This window comes from Natator depressus, chromosome 16 (genome assembly GCF_965152275.1).
Source record: "Natator depressus isolate rNatDep1 chromosome 16, rNatDep2.hap1, whole genome shotgun sequence".
NCBI classification, from domain to species: Eukaryota; Metazoa; Chordata; order Testudines; family Cheloniidae; genus Natator; species Natator depressus.
The window spans coordinates 5,363,198-5,375,835 of NC_134249.1; the positions used below are offsets into that span (position 1 = coordinate 5,363,198).

Consider the following 12,638-nt stretch of genomic DNA (forward strand, 5'->3'; position numbering starts at 1 on the left):
CCCGAATTGGGCCCTTTGGTAGTGCTTCACATTTCTTAAAGCACATTGCAGACACTGAGCCCAAACCTGTCAGGTACTGAACCTGCCAAGTGCCCTCAATCCCTAGGACCTTCAGTGGAGTTGAGGGCTCCCACCTGTTGTGAGGATGTGCTTAGCACTTTTCAAGATCAGGGCCCAGAAGTCATCCATCCCCATCCAGAGAGGGGGGAAGAGTCACAGACAGGTCCAGGCAGCATTTTGACTCCTGCTTGGGCCCTATGGCTTTTGGGACACTGCCTGGAATACGCTGGGTCTGGGCATTAACCCAGCCTGTCACCAATCACCATCGCGTGCTGCTGTGCTGACGTCCTTCCTAGGGGTAAGCGCAGCGCAGGGCAGGCTTTATGGCAGTGCAGGCAGCAGTGGCAGACTGGCACTTACCCTGTGAGCTCTCCAAGGCAGTGACACCCTTTTCGCTCTGTGTCTGTCCAGTGCCTACCACAATGGGCTCTGGGCCCATGACCAGGGCTTGGTGCAATGACGATGATGATGGATGATGAACTGGCAGTGCCCATGAATGCCGGTCTGGGTTCTGTAGGGAAATCACTTCCCTATTCTGGGTCTGGTGTTGGGTGGGTGGGTGGGGGGTGAAGCTCTTTCCCGTATTAATGACCAGTAAATTCTGCCTTTCCCCAGACAGATTCTAGTCTCAATGTAGCTCCTTCCTGCTGTGATTTCAGCCAGGGAGAGTGAGTGGGGAGTGAAAACACACTGAGCACAAGTCCTCCCATTCACAGCCAAAGTCAAACCCACGCATTCGGGGCGGCCTCACACCACACTTCTGTACCTTGGATATTCCTATTTTAGGCACATAGGCACCGCATGGCGACCCGCCCATGCCCACTGGAAAACCCAAAGAACATTCTCTCTAGAGGCAGAGGTAGAAAGCAGGGACTGGGTGTGTCCTCTTGTTTTTTTATCATTTGCAGAAAACCAGGTTCTTTCAGCTCTTGGAGTCCATCCGCTTGAGCTGATCACCCCTCACACTGTCACCTGCATTTCCAGAACAGGGTGCCGTATCTGGGCCTATTTTCAATCCCTCTGTCTGCCCCCACTCAGCAAGTACTATTGTCACCTTAGGCTGGTTGTGACACACATTGCTGGACTGGGGGAGACTTCCCAATCACAGCTAACCCTCTGCCTTTGTTCTCTGAACTGCATCCTGCTTTCGTGAACCCAGTCCCACAGGGTGAGGAGAGGACGGGAAGAGGATGGGGAATGCTCTCTGCTGTTGTACAAGGCTTTCCTTCTGGCCATTCTGCCTCAGCCTGCTGGGGCTGAACCAGAGCAGGGGAAAGGGAGGTAGCTGGTACATGAGGAGATTGAGAGAGACTCATCACTGTCATTTGCTTTTGTCTCTTTCCAGTGAGGACGATGCTGCCACAGTGTACAGATCGGCAGCCATGCTCAATATGACGGGCTCAGGATACGTGTGGCTGGTGGGGGAGAGAGAGATATCTGGCAATGCCCTGCGATACGCCCCCGATGGTACGTACCTCCACTTCTCTGTGCTAATGTTTACTGCATTTGCAATGAATGTGCAATGTGATCCTGGCCCAGAACTAGGACTCCTAGGTTCCAGAGGAGTGCCCAGAGAGGAGACGTTGCTCGGAGCGCTGTCATGGCTGTCACAGAGCAGCCTGACAAAACAGCCAGCTCGTTGTTACTCCCTGTTATGAACGCTGTTACCCTCTGACGCCCCCGGAACAGCAATCCCAACGCCACCAAACGAACGAAGAAGCAGCAGCAGCAGCAAAACACACAGGTACATTGTCAATTAAAACATGTACCGGCCATGAACCCGTTAGGACCGCAACAGTCTGAACAAAACATAGAAACAGTCCCAACCGCAGATACGGAGCAGCAGACTCTGAGTAGCTGCACACACCCCATGCTATGCACGCGCGCGCACACACCCGCGCACGCGCACATGCACACTTGCACGCATGCGCACATGCACATGCGCACATGCACACGCACACATGCGCACACGCATGCACGCACACGCACGCGCACATGCACACGCGCGCACACACACACACATGCGCACACACACACAAACAGGCACACTGAGTTCAGGGAGCAGGAACCAGGAAACAAAACAGGAACAGGAAGGCAACATACACCAGTCATCTCAATTTCCTTCCCTTCTCTCCAAAAGTTCAGCAGCACCTGGCTGGAGGCACCAGATGATCCTGGGGCCATAGGTGATACCTCTGATTCAGCTCACGAGGTGGATGCTGTTGCTGTGGCACAACTTCCCCAACTGGCCCCATGACGCCATATGCACAAAGAGCGTCCTCTTCCCGGCCGGTTCCCATTCCGTCAGCACCACATCTCACCGGTTAACAATGAGTCCTCTTCCCGGCCGGTTCCCATTCCGTCGGCACCACATCTCACCGGTTAACAATGAGTCCTCTTCCCGGCCGGTTCCCATTCCGTCGGCACCACATCTCACCGGTTAACAATGAGTCCTCTTCCCGGCCGGCTCCCGTTCCGTCGGCACCACATCTCACCGGTTAACAATGAGTCCTCTTCCCGGCCGGTTCCCGTTCCGTCGGCACCACATCTCACCGGTTAACAATGAGTCCTCTTCCCGGCCGGCTCCCGTTCCGTCGGCACCACATCTCACCGGTTAACAATGAGTCCTCTTCCCGGCCGGTTCCCGTTCCGTCGGCACCACATCTCACCGGTTAACAATGAGTCCTCTTCCCGGCCGGCTCCCGTTCCGTCGGCACCACATCTCACCGGTTAACAATGAGTCCTCTTCCCGGCCGGCTCCCGTTCCGTCGGCACCACATCTCACCGGTTAACAATGAGCTCTCCCTGTGGTAAACTCATCCCACTTTGTACCCTGAAGCTCACAAGATCATGCCACAAGTATTGAAAACGCTTCCAGACCCTCCCCTAACATATATTCCTTTTCCAGGAGAGAACGCATGGATTCTTGCATAGATACGCTTGTTGAAACTCACATATTTCCTAGACGCATCAGTTAGCTTCGAGGATGGCAGAGGAGTGGGATGAACCTTTTTCATCAGCACAGACAACTTGGTCCTCATAGGTTGACTGAAGAGCCAATAGAACAGGGTTTCTCCAATACTTTCATGGATTTACTCCAAATATCATATAAAGCACAACTTAATGCAACAGGGAAGGGGGTATTTTGACATTCCTCCAGTATGTGAAGTACATGCTTTCCCAGAGTCTCATGCAGTCTCTCCACTATTCTATTCCTTGGGTATGGGACACAGCAGATTTATAATGTACTGCACCAATACTCATCAGAAAGACCTCAAATTTTCTGGATACAAAAGGTGTCCAATTATCTGAAAGAAATCTCTCTGGTAGACCAAATGTAGCGAATAATGTGGTTAGGCGACAAATGAGCTCCTCTGAGATGCCTTGTGAAATTATAAATGCAATGGGGCAAAGTAATAGTCTATAACAGTCAACAGTGTGTAGCCATGCAGTGCAATTGAGGGGCCAGTAATATCCACTGCAATTGTCTGCCACGGTCTGTCTTCAACTATTGGTTTCAAAGGTGCCAGAGGAACAATAGTTCTATACATGTCACTCAATGTCTGAGGGCAGCCCTGGCCACCGAGCATAACTCTGCAAAAGTTCCTTCATTTTTAGTAATCCCCAAATGTCCTTCATGAGCCATATCCAGGATTGCTTGTCACAACACTGCAGGGAGGATCACCTGGGCTTCTCTGTATAAGATATATCGAGTAACACGTCTTCACTGGGCGCTCAGAATTAATGTTGTAGTCTATAGACAAAGTTTTGTTAAGGACTGGGTCCAGCCAACCTCCTAATGCAGATCACCTTGCACAGTTCAGCATCTTGAAGATGGCGTCAGCGGTCATGTTGTTCTTTGACTTCAGCAAAGCTTTTGACACGGTCTCCCACAGTATTCTTGCCAGCAAGTTAAAGAAGTCTGGGCTGGATGAATGGATGATAAGGTAGATAGAAAGTTGGCTAGATTGTCGGGCTCAACGGGTAGTGATCAATGGCTCCATGTCTAGTTGGCAGCTGGTATCAAGTGGAGTGCCCCAAGGGTCGGTCCTGGGGCCGGTTTTGTTCAATATCTTCATAAATGATCTGGAGGATGGTGTGGATTGCACCCTCAGAAAGTTTGCAGACGACACTAAACTGGGAGGAGAGGTAGATACGCTGGAGGGTAGGGATAGGATACAGAGGGCCCTAGACAAATTAGAGGATTGGGCCAAAAGAAATCTGATGAGGTTCAACAAGGACAAGTGCAGAGTCCTGCACTGAGGACGGAAGAATCCCATGGACCGCTACAGACTAGGGACCGAATGGCTCAGCAACAGTTCTGCAGAAAAGGACCTACAGTGGACGAGAAGCTGGATATGAGTCAACAGTGTGCCCTTGTTGCCAAGAAGGCCAATGGCATTTTGGGATGTATATGTAGGGGCATTGCCAGCAGATTGAGGGACGTGATCGTTCCCCTCTATTCGACATTGGTGAGGCCTCATCTGGAGTACTGTGTCCAGTTTTGGGCCCCACACTACAAGAAGGATGTGAAAAAATTGGAAAACATCCAGCCGAGGGCAACAAAAATGATTAGGGGACTGGAACACATGACTTATGAGGAGAGGCTGAGGGAACTGGGATTGTTTAGTCTGCAGAAGAGAAGAATGAGGGGGGATTTGATAGCTGCTTTCAACTACCTGAAAGGGGGTTCCAAAGAGGATGGATCTAGACTGTTCTCAGTGGTAGCTGATGACAGAACAAGGAGTAATGGTCTCAAGTTGCAGTGGGGGAGGTTTAGGTTGGATATTAGGACAACCTTTTTCACTAGGAGGGTGGTGAAACACTGGAATGCGTTACCTAGGGAGGTGGTGGAATCTCCTTCCTTAGATATTTTTAAGGTCAGGCTTGACAAAGCCCTGGCTGGGATGATTTAGTTGGGGATTGGTCCTGCTTTGAGCAGGGGGTTGGACTAGATGACCTCCTGAGGTCCCTTCCAACCCTGATATTCTATAATTCTATGATTCCTCCTTGAGTCAGTTGACATCTCTTTTAGTCAACAGCATATGGTGTGCTCTGCTATTTCTGCATACTAGGGTGCCAAACCAGCAGAATTTCTCGAAAGAGCATGGGCAAGTGTATTACATCTTCCTTTGAGATGTACCAAATCAAAGTCATACTGCTGTCCCTGAAGAACCCACCGCTGCAGCCTCACATTCAGCAGATCAATGGCCTTATAACAGAGGCCTGGAATAGGCAAATGATCCATTTCAAAGGTGAAATGTCTTCTCACTAAATAAACCGGGAAGCATATAATAGCAAAAACCATTGCCAAGAACTATAGCTCAGTCTGGGAATAGTTTGCTTCTGTTGGGGTGAGAGTATGGGATGCAAAGATAACCGGCCATCCCTCCTAGAGCAGAACGGTGCCCGGACGCTGATTGAATGCATCAATTTGAAGCACTCTGGGCTTCCATGGATCAAAATAAGCATGAGAATGGATCCGACAGAGGTCTTGACGCAGGGTTTCAAAAACTTGCTTTGCTTCTTCGGTCCAAACCAACTGGTCCTGGCCCTGGGTTAAATCTCCCAGGGGCTTGGCAAGGGTATTAAAACTGGGCAAAGCATAGCCACCTATGTATTAAGCTAGGCCAAGGAATGAACCTCAGCCGCCGTGATGAGCAGGTAATGGTAACGAGCGACAGCTTGCAGCCGTTCAGGTGTTACTTTCATACCGTGGGTTGGCAGAGAACGCCCTAGGAACTCTACAGCATTTTTTGCAAAACTGCACTTGGCCTCCTTCAACTTTATGTCAGCTAGTTGCAGGTAGGTTAGTACCTGGGCCAGAACAGCATTATGCTCAGGAAGAGTTTTAGCAAAGATGAGAATGTCTTCCTAATAGCAACATGCCCCCGGGAGCTGAGACACCACTCTCTGAAATACTTCAGAAGCAGAAATTAAGCCAAAAGGGAATTGTTTTGCAAAAAATGCTGTAGCGGGGAATGAGCGACCAGGGATGGGTCACTGGATGATTTGCCTGCTCTGTTCATTCCCCCTGGGGCACCTGGTCCTGGCCACTGTCGGCAGACAGGACACTGGGCTAGAGGGACCTTTACTCCAACCCAGTATGACCATTCTTAAAAAGCCACAGCTCACAGAGGTTTCCAGAAAGCCTTCATAGTGTCCATAAAGCGTCCAAAAAGCCTGTTTCTCCGTAAAATGGAAAAGTGGAGATGGATTAGAAAGGCAGTCCCCGGCAGGGGGAGGAACTCGGGACTCAGAACAAAATCTTGAAAGTATGTTCTTTCTCAAAGGTCATGTTGCAAACATCCAAATATTTTTAGGGCCAGATCCCCGCTTATGCCAGCTTCACCCCACCCAGGGATTCCCCTATGTCAGGAGGGGAATCCCCAGCTGCTGTTAGGGTGACTCTCGTTCCTTTTGTGCTGCCCAAGTGGCATAAAGAGCATGCAGGTGAGGCCAGGGTTATAGTCCATCCTCCACTAAACTCCTGTCTCGTTGGAACTAACAAGCAGCCCGCATGGCCTGAGAGAGGCACACCCTGTAGCAAGGAGAGTGCAAGATCTGTGTTTTAGGCTGGCCTTGCAATAGAAAAGTCTGTTCCACCTCATTCTTTTTCTCCTTGCTTGTTCTCACTTTGATATGGTTGGCAATCTTCCTGGCTTCCTGACATCACCTGTACAAGTGTACGCAAGAAGATCCAGGGCCAAGCAGAGAACCTGTCTTGGAACCAGAACATCTTCATTCCACTGCTGTGTTTGATCCTCTTTCCCTTCCTCTCTATTGTTACGGTTCATGATCCAAGACGGAATCAAGGGAGTGTGGAAGGTTTCAGAGATCTTGTGGGGAAGGGCAGCCTTTTGATAAGCCCCTCCCTTTCCCAAACTGGGACTGGCAAAAGCAACCTCATATAGTGTCTGACTGCGTCCTAAGAGCATGTTGCCATAGCAGCAGTCCAGTGCATTAAGCACTGGGGCGGGGGGGGGGGGGTCAACGAAAAGGACACAGAGGATGGTGAAGCTCATTCACTGAGTTGCTTTGTGTTGCAGACAAACTAATTGCAGCATTGAGTTCAAACAGTCACTAACCAAGCTTATTTCCCTGACTGCTTCTACAAGCTTTAGCTGATATCACTCCCAGATTCACTCCCCCATGCCCAGAGCAAACACTCACTCCAGTTCGAAAGGTCAATAATGCCTCTTAAACGTGGCTTTCAGTTTCAGTGCTGGGTCTTCCACATGCATTGTCTACCACTTCTACGGCCTGCCTGCCATCTGAATTCCCAGTGTGCTCCCCATAACACAAAGCAAAGTAGCAAAGTGCCTTCTTACAGAAGGAAGCTGGCAATCAGGTAGCCCCAGCTTGAGCCTAACTCCTGCCCCCCTCAGCACCAAGGTTTGTAGGGAGCGGGTCCACCACAGTCCAGAGTTCATTGGCCTCTTGGTGGAACTCTGCTAGCTGAAGGCCAGGATCAGGGGATCCATGGATCTTAGTTCAGTGTTGGCAAGAAGGACTTACAGGGAGGGCATGTCTGCCTGGGGTTCTCTGACCTGTGCCATGCTCTCTGTTTGCTCCAGGGGTGATTGGTTTGCAGCTCATTAACGGGAAGAACGAGTCAGCTCACATCAGCGATGCTGTCGCAGTGGTAGCTCAGGCAGTCCATGACTTATTCGAGAAGGAGAATATCACGGACCCCCCGAGAGGCTGCGTTGGGAACACCAACATCTGGAAGACTGGCCCTCTTTTCAAGAGGTACCTAGGCACCTGGGCTCACCCCGCCCCCCCGCCCCTACACACCATATGTTTGGTTATTTACTGTCAATCATTACTTTGGGTAGGAACTGGATTATGAGTTCCCCAAATTCCCCAAATGTTTGAAGAGGTGGTATAACCTAGTGGTTGGAGCACAGGACTAGGCTTCAGCCTACTGGGTTCTCATGCTAATTCTGCTGGTGAATTAATCCACTGATGAGAGAGGGAAGGGGATTTGAATTGATACTTAATTTTTTTAATACATCTACATGATTTTGTCACTCAAGATGAAAAGTGAATCTGTGCAGAGTAATTAAGAGCAACAGCGATCACTGCAGGAAACTGTGGAGAATGTGCACAACCACTTCCATTCCGATCAGCTATTTTCAGATGATACTTTTCCAAGGAATTCACTTTCGGTTTGGTGAATATGGAAAATCCATTTGCAAAGTCTGAGCACACACTATCCTGTCAGTTTTGGACTAATAGGGAATGAAACAAATATAAGCATAATCTTGTCCATGGTAAAAAAAAAATGCCAGCAACTTTTCATTTAATTTTGTACTGGTCTACAGCACAGTAGCATGTCAGCTTGAAACGTCACATGGGACTAGACCCCACTGAGGAGCGGTGAATAGAATTGGGGGGAATGGTTTTCATTTAGAAAATGCAAGAGTTTCAGAATATTATGCATTACGCATGCAAAGTAGCTTTGTTCATAAAATCTGTAGCTTTACACCTGGGATGGTCATTTGATCCAGGAGGCCGTAGGCGTGCTCTGCAGGCTGGGATCTCTGTACTGTGAGGCTGAGTTGCTCTGCGGGATGGGATGTGGGTGCCCTGGAGCTCAGTTTCTCTGCAGGATCTCATCTTGGTGATGCTCACTCTTGCTTGGGAGAAGAAGTGAATTTGTAGTCTCACTCTCTTGATATTCATTCAGTGCCCAGTGTCCCATTCTAGCTCACATGGTCTGATTTGTTTTGATCTCTTGTGTCTGCTCCACTGATCAGTTCATAGAGTAACACCTGCTGAGCTCAGGGCTCCATGAGGTTTGAAAACTCAGGGGTAGTTCCTGGGCTCATTGCAAGCTGCTGGGGCCGATCTAGTCTAGGGAAAACAGATCCACAACTTTTATCTCATTGACTAACGAAGGGCCCGATCCCCTAGCCACCAAAGCCCTTCCCCAGATATCCAGGCTGCCCTCTCACTGAGCTCTCATCCGCCCTGCTGCCCTGTGTTCTGGGAGGAGAGCAGATGAAGAAACATGTGCTGGAACCTAAACGGGGGTGTTCTTTGTAGAGTGTTGATGTCGTGCAAGTACACCGAGGGTGTGACCGGGAGACTGGAGTTCAATGAAGACGGGGACAGGAAATTCGCCAATTACAGCATCATGAACCTGCAGAACCGGAAGCTGGTTCAAGTTGGGGTTTACAATGGCAGCCATGTACGTATGTTCCTCCAGGGAGAGCCAGAGATGGAGGTGCAGAGCCTGCACCAGGCATCTAATGTCTCTCTCTCCTTCTCTCGGTGACACTTGCAGGTCCTGCCCAATGACCGGAAGATCATCTGGCCGGGGGGAGAGACAGAGAAACCTGCGGGCTATCAGATGTCAACCAAATTGAAGGTACCAGCAAATGACTCAGCTGGTGAGATGGAGCCACTAGTAGCTCCTCTCACATATCTCCTGGCCTTGTGGCAGGACTGAGTCTCAGTTACATTAAAAAGCCTCATTATGCTGCGCCAGCAGCGTCCGGGGCTGCAACGTGGGAGTGCATTAAGTTACGCGAAAGCACATCTAGACGCACTGTCAAGCCCCTTTCCCTGGCAGAGCAGTGTCAAGGGTCTTAAATGTAAATGTGGGGCAGGCCCAGACTCATTCAGTGTTGTGTTGTCTGTTTGTAAATGGGGCCCTGAGCGGGGCTCTCTGGCCCAGTTCCTAGGTCAAAGCTAAAGGGGATTCATTTTAGCTTGAGCTGGTGTGACCTACTGGACAGAGCACTGGCCTGGATGCAGGAGACCTGGGTGCTCTTTCTGGTTCTGCCTTTGGCCTGTTGGGTGACCCTGAATAAGTTACTTACTGAATAAGGCCTCCTTCTATGCCTCAGTTTCCCATGTGTAAAATGAGGGTAATGCTATTAGCCTCATTTTTAAAGTGCTTTGAAATCCATGCGGGAGAAGTGCTGTGGGAGAACTGGGTGGGGGGAGGATTATTATTATTATCATTATGCATTTGAAGGAGCCTTCCCTTTGTGACCTCTGACCCCTTCAGCAAACACTTCCTGTCCTTACTTTCAAAGCCCATCACAGCCTGCTCTCCTGGCTGAGCCTTGCTTTAGGGAAGAGGACTCCTTTATTTGTGATGGGCACCGTGGGATCCTTGCCACAAACGAGCTAGACTGAGTAGTCTAGACAGTTTGTGTTTTATTGGGGCACCCCACATCCCCTTGGGGAATGAGAAGGCCACCTGGCAGAGGCGCAGTCTCTGAGGCAAATGGGCATTTCTGCTTCCTCCACAGATTGTGACAATTCACCAAGAGCCCTTTGTGTACGTGAAAGCAACACAAGCCGATGGAACATGTAAGGAAGAAATTACCATCAATGGAGACCCAGTGAAAAAGGTCTTTTGCACTGGACCCAATGAGACCATCCCAGGTAACTTCTTCCAGGGAATGAACATGCAGCAGGACCTCAGATCAAAAAAGTGAGGGAGCCCAATCCTGCTCTGCGGCCTGCAGAACTTGAAAGGGAGCAGCCCACTGGAAAATATCTGAGCACCTTGCCAGGCCAGAGAGTGCCCCATTCAGCTCCTCTCCATTGCCATGCGGGTGCTGGGAATCTCAGATGCCCCTGCACACAGAGATACAGCCTCCATGCTGGTCTCTCCTCTTTCTGCATTCCTCTCGTCTTCTCCTTTCTTCCCTTCTCTCTGACTCGCCTCATGCCTCTTTCTCTCTCTTACTCACTGTCTGCTTCCTTTGTTCTCTCTTTATTTTTGTCTCTTCCCCCATACCATAGTAAAATATCCCATGGCAGTAAATTCCAATGTGGAAAGTTACTTTGTCTTCCTAAATTCCTTGAGTTGAACACTGTGTTCTCCTTCATTTCCTACCCTGAATTGTTGAGCAGTGTTGTGGTGGGCTGCTAAACATCCACTGCATTCCACCGCAGTGGTGAATGCATTTCAGTGGCATTGATAGGTTTCCTGTATAACCTTGCTAATTCACTGCACCCATAAATCACAAGTAAACCATGTCTGGGTGTTTCTCATTTCTGAGCACAGGGCTGCAGGGAGGTCTCATTGCTGTGACTTCTTCACTCTTGCAAAATACATGGCAGAGCATTTACTGGAGCGCTTGGAACTATTCCGACACATGAGAGCTTCCCCATGGCACAGAGCGGATGCGTTCTCTTCGCTGTTAGCAAACTTGTTTGTTAGCTCACTAATTTGCAGCCCCGGGTCTCCCAGTCCTTCACATGGGCTCACTAGGTTCTGCTGGGTTAGGCGCTGATGGGAGGAATTCTCTGCAATCTTTGTGGTGCTGCATAACCCGCCCTCATCCCTGCTCCCCTCTGCAGGACGCCCCACTGTGTCGCTGTGCTGCTATGGCTTCTGCATCGACCTGCTGATCAGACTTGCAGGGGTGATGAATTTCACCTACGAAGTTCACCTGGTTGCTGATGGTAAATTTGGCACACAGGAGCGGGTGAGTTTGGACATGTCCCTTTGTGTTGACGCAGGAGAAATGTATATCGGCCGCTGTCAGCAGCAGCTGGGGTTGCTGTGAGGAGCCTCAGCCAAAGCCCCCCTCTCTGCCCCGAACGGGAGAGGTTGAATGTGCTGATGCGGCCTGTGGAGGTGTTCGCAGGGCCTTGGGCGGGCGAGCACCTCGGGGTCAGCAGCAGAGTGGGGCTGACCCTGGCTGCTGGCTCTTGCAGGTCAATAACAGCAATAAGAAGGAGTGGAACGGGATGATGGGGGAGCTCCTGAGCGGCCAGGCAGACATGATCGTAGCCCCCCTCACCATCAATAACGAGCGTGCGCAGTACATCGAATTCTCCAAGCCCTTCAAGTACCAGGGTCTCACCATCCTGGTGAAGAAGGTAAGGGCGGGTGCAGCTAGTGCCAGCAGACATGCCCCTCAGAGACAGGCAGGGACGGACAGTGGGTCCCCTCCCCACACCCAGGCAGCCCCAGCTAACGAGTGCCTCTGGACAAAACCTCCACCTCAGCCCCACTTCTCTTCCTGCCCCAGACCTCTCATCCATCCCTGCCCGAGGCTGCTTCCTCCCCATCCGAGGCCCCTCTTCCTGCCTCCCAAGACCCGCCCCTGCTCCTTAGTCCATCCCACATTTACTGGGCAGGCTGCAACCATGATACTCCAACCCTGCATTTTATACTGGGTCCTTGGCCCCGCAGGTTTCAAGGCCCTTAGCAGTGCAGGCTCCAGCTCCACAGGGGAGTGAGACCCCCTCCTGGAGCCTTGCGCTCAACGCTGTTGGACGGTCGGGGGCCGTGACTCCAGTGCATGGGACTGACTCTCCTCTGCTGTCCCTCTCCCAGTTTTAAGCACTACCGGGAGACTTTCCCTGCAGGTAGTTTTCATTACGGTCACTCTAGGCCCCGTCATTAGAACCCGTCCCCTCCCTGTTCCCTGTATTTGCTGGAGCGTGAGATGCATGCTTCGGCTGTATCGTTAGCCGGGTTGGTCTTTACAGGTGATTTATTAAGGATGATGGTACAGTGCCCTGGGCACTGGGTGGGGTCACTTACTACTAAGCAATGAATGAACATAAGGGTTGTAGCCTTTTGGCAATACGAGTGCCAC

General features: G+C 50.6%; 1 protein-coding gene across 16 annotated transcripts in view; it reads left to right on the top strand.

The window, feature by feature from the left end:
- GRIN1 (glutamate ionotropic receptor NMDA type subunit 1) overlaps positions 1–12,638 on the top strand; it is a 70,838-nt gene that overhangs the window by 32,400 nt on the left and 25,800 nt on the right. For all 16 annotated transcript variants that reach the window (XR_012642077.1, XR_012642079.1, XR_012642081.1 and 13 more), the window contains 7 exons: positions 1,406–1,527; positions 7,638–7,812; positions 9,112–9,256; positions 9,353–9,436; positions 10,329–10,464; positions 11,389–11,516; positions 11,749–11,913. Coding sequence is in view for 9 of the 16 variants with exons in the window: in XM_074973589.1 (XP_074829690.1) it covers positions 1,406–1,527; positions 7,638–7,812; positions 9,112–9,256; positions 9,353–9,436; positions 10,329–10,464; positions 11,389–11,516; positions 11,749–11,913 (955 nt within the window). In the remaining 7 variants the exon portion in view is untranslated. The remainder of the gene's footprint in view (positions 1–1,405; positions 1,528–7,637; positions 7,813–9,111; positions 9,257–9,352; positions 9,437–10,328; positions 10,465–11,388; positions 11,517–11,748; positions 11,914–12,638) is intronic.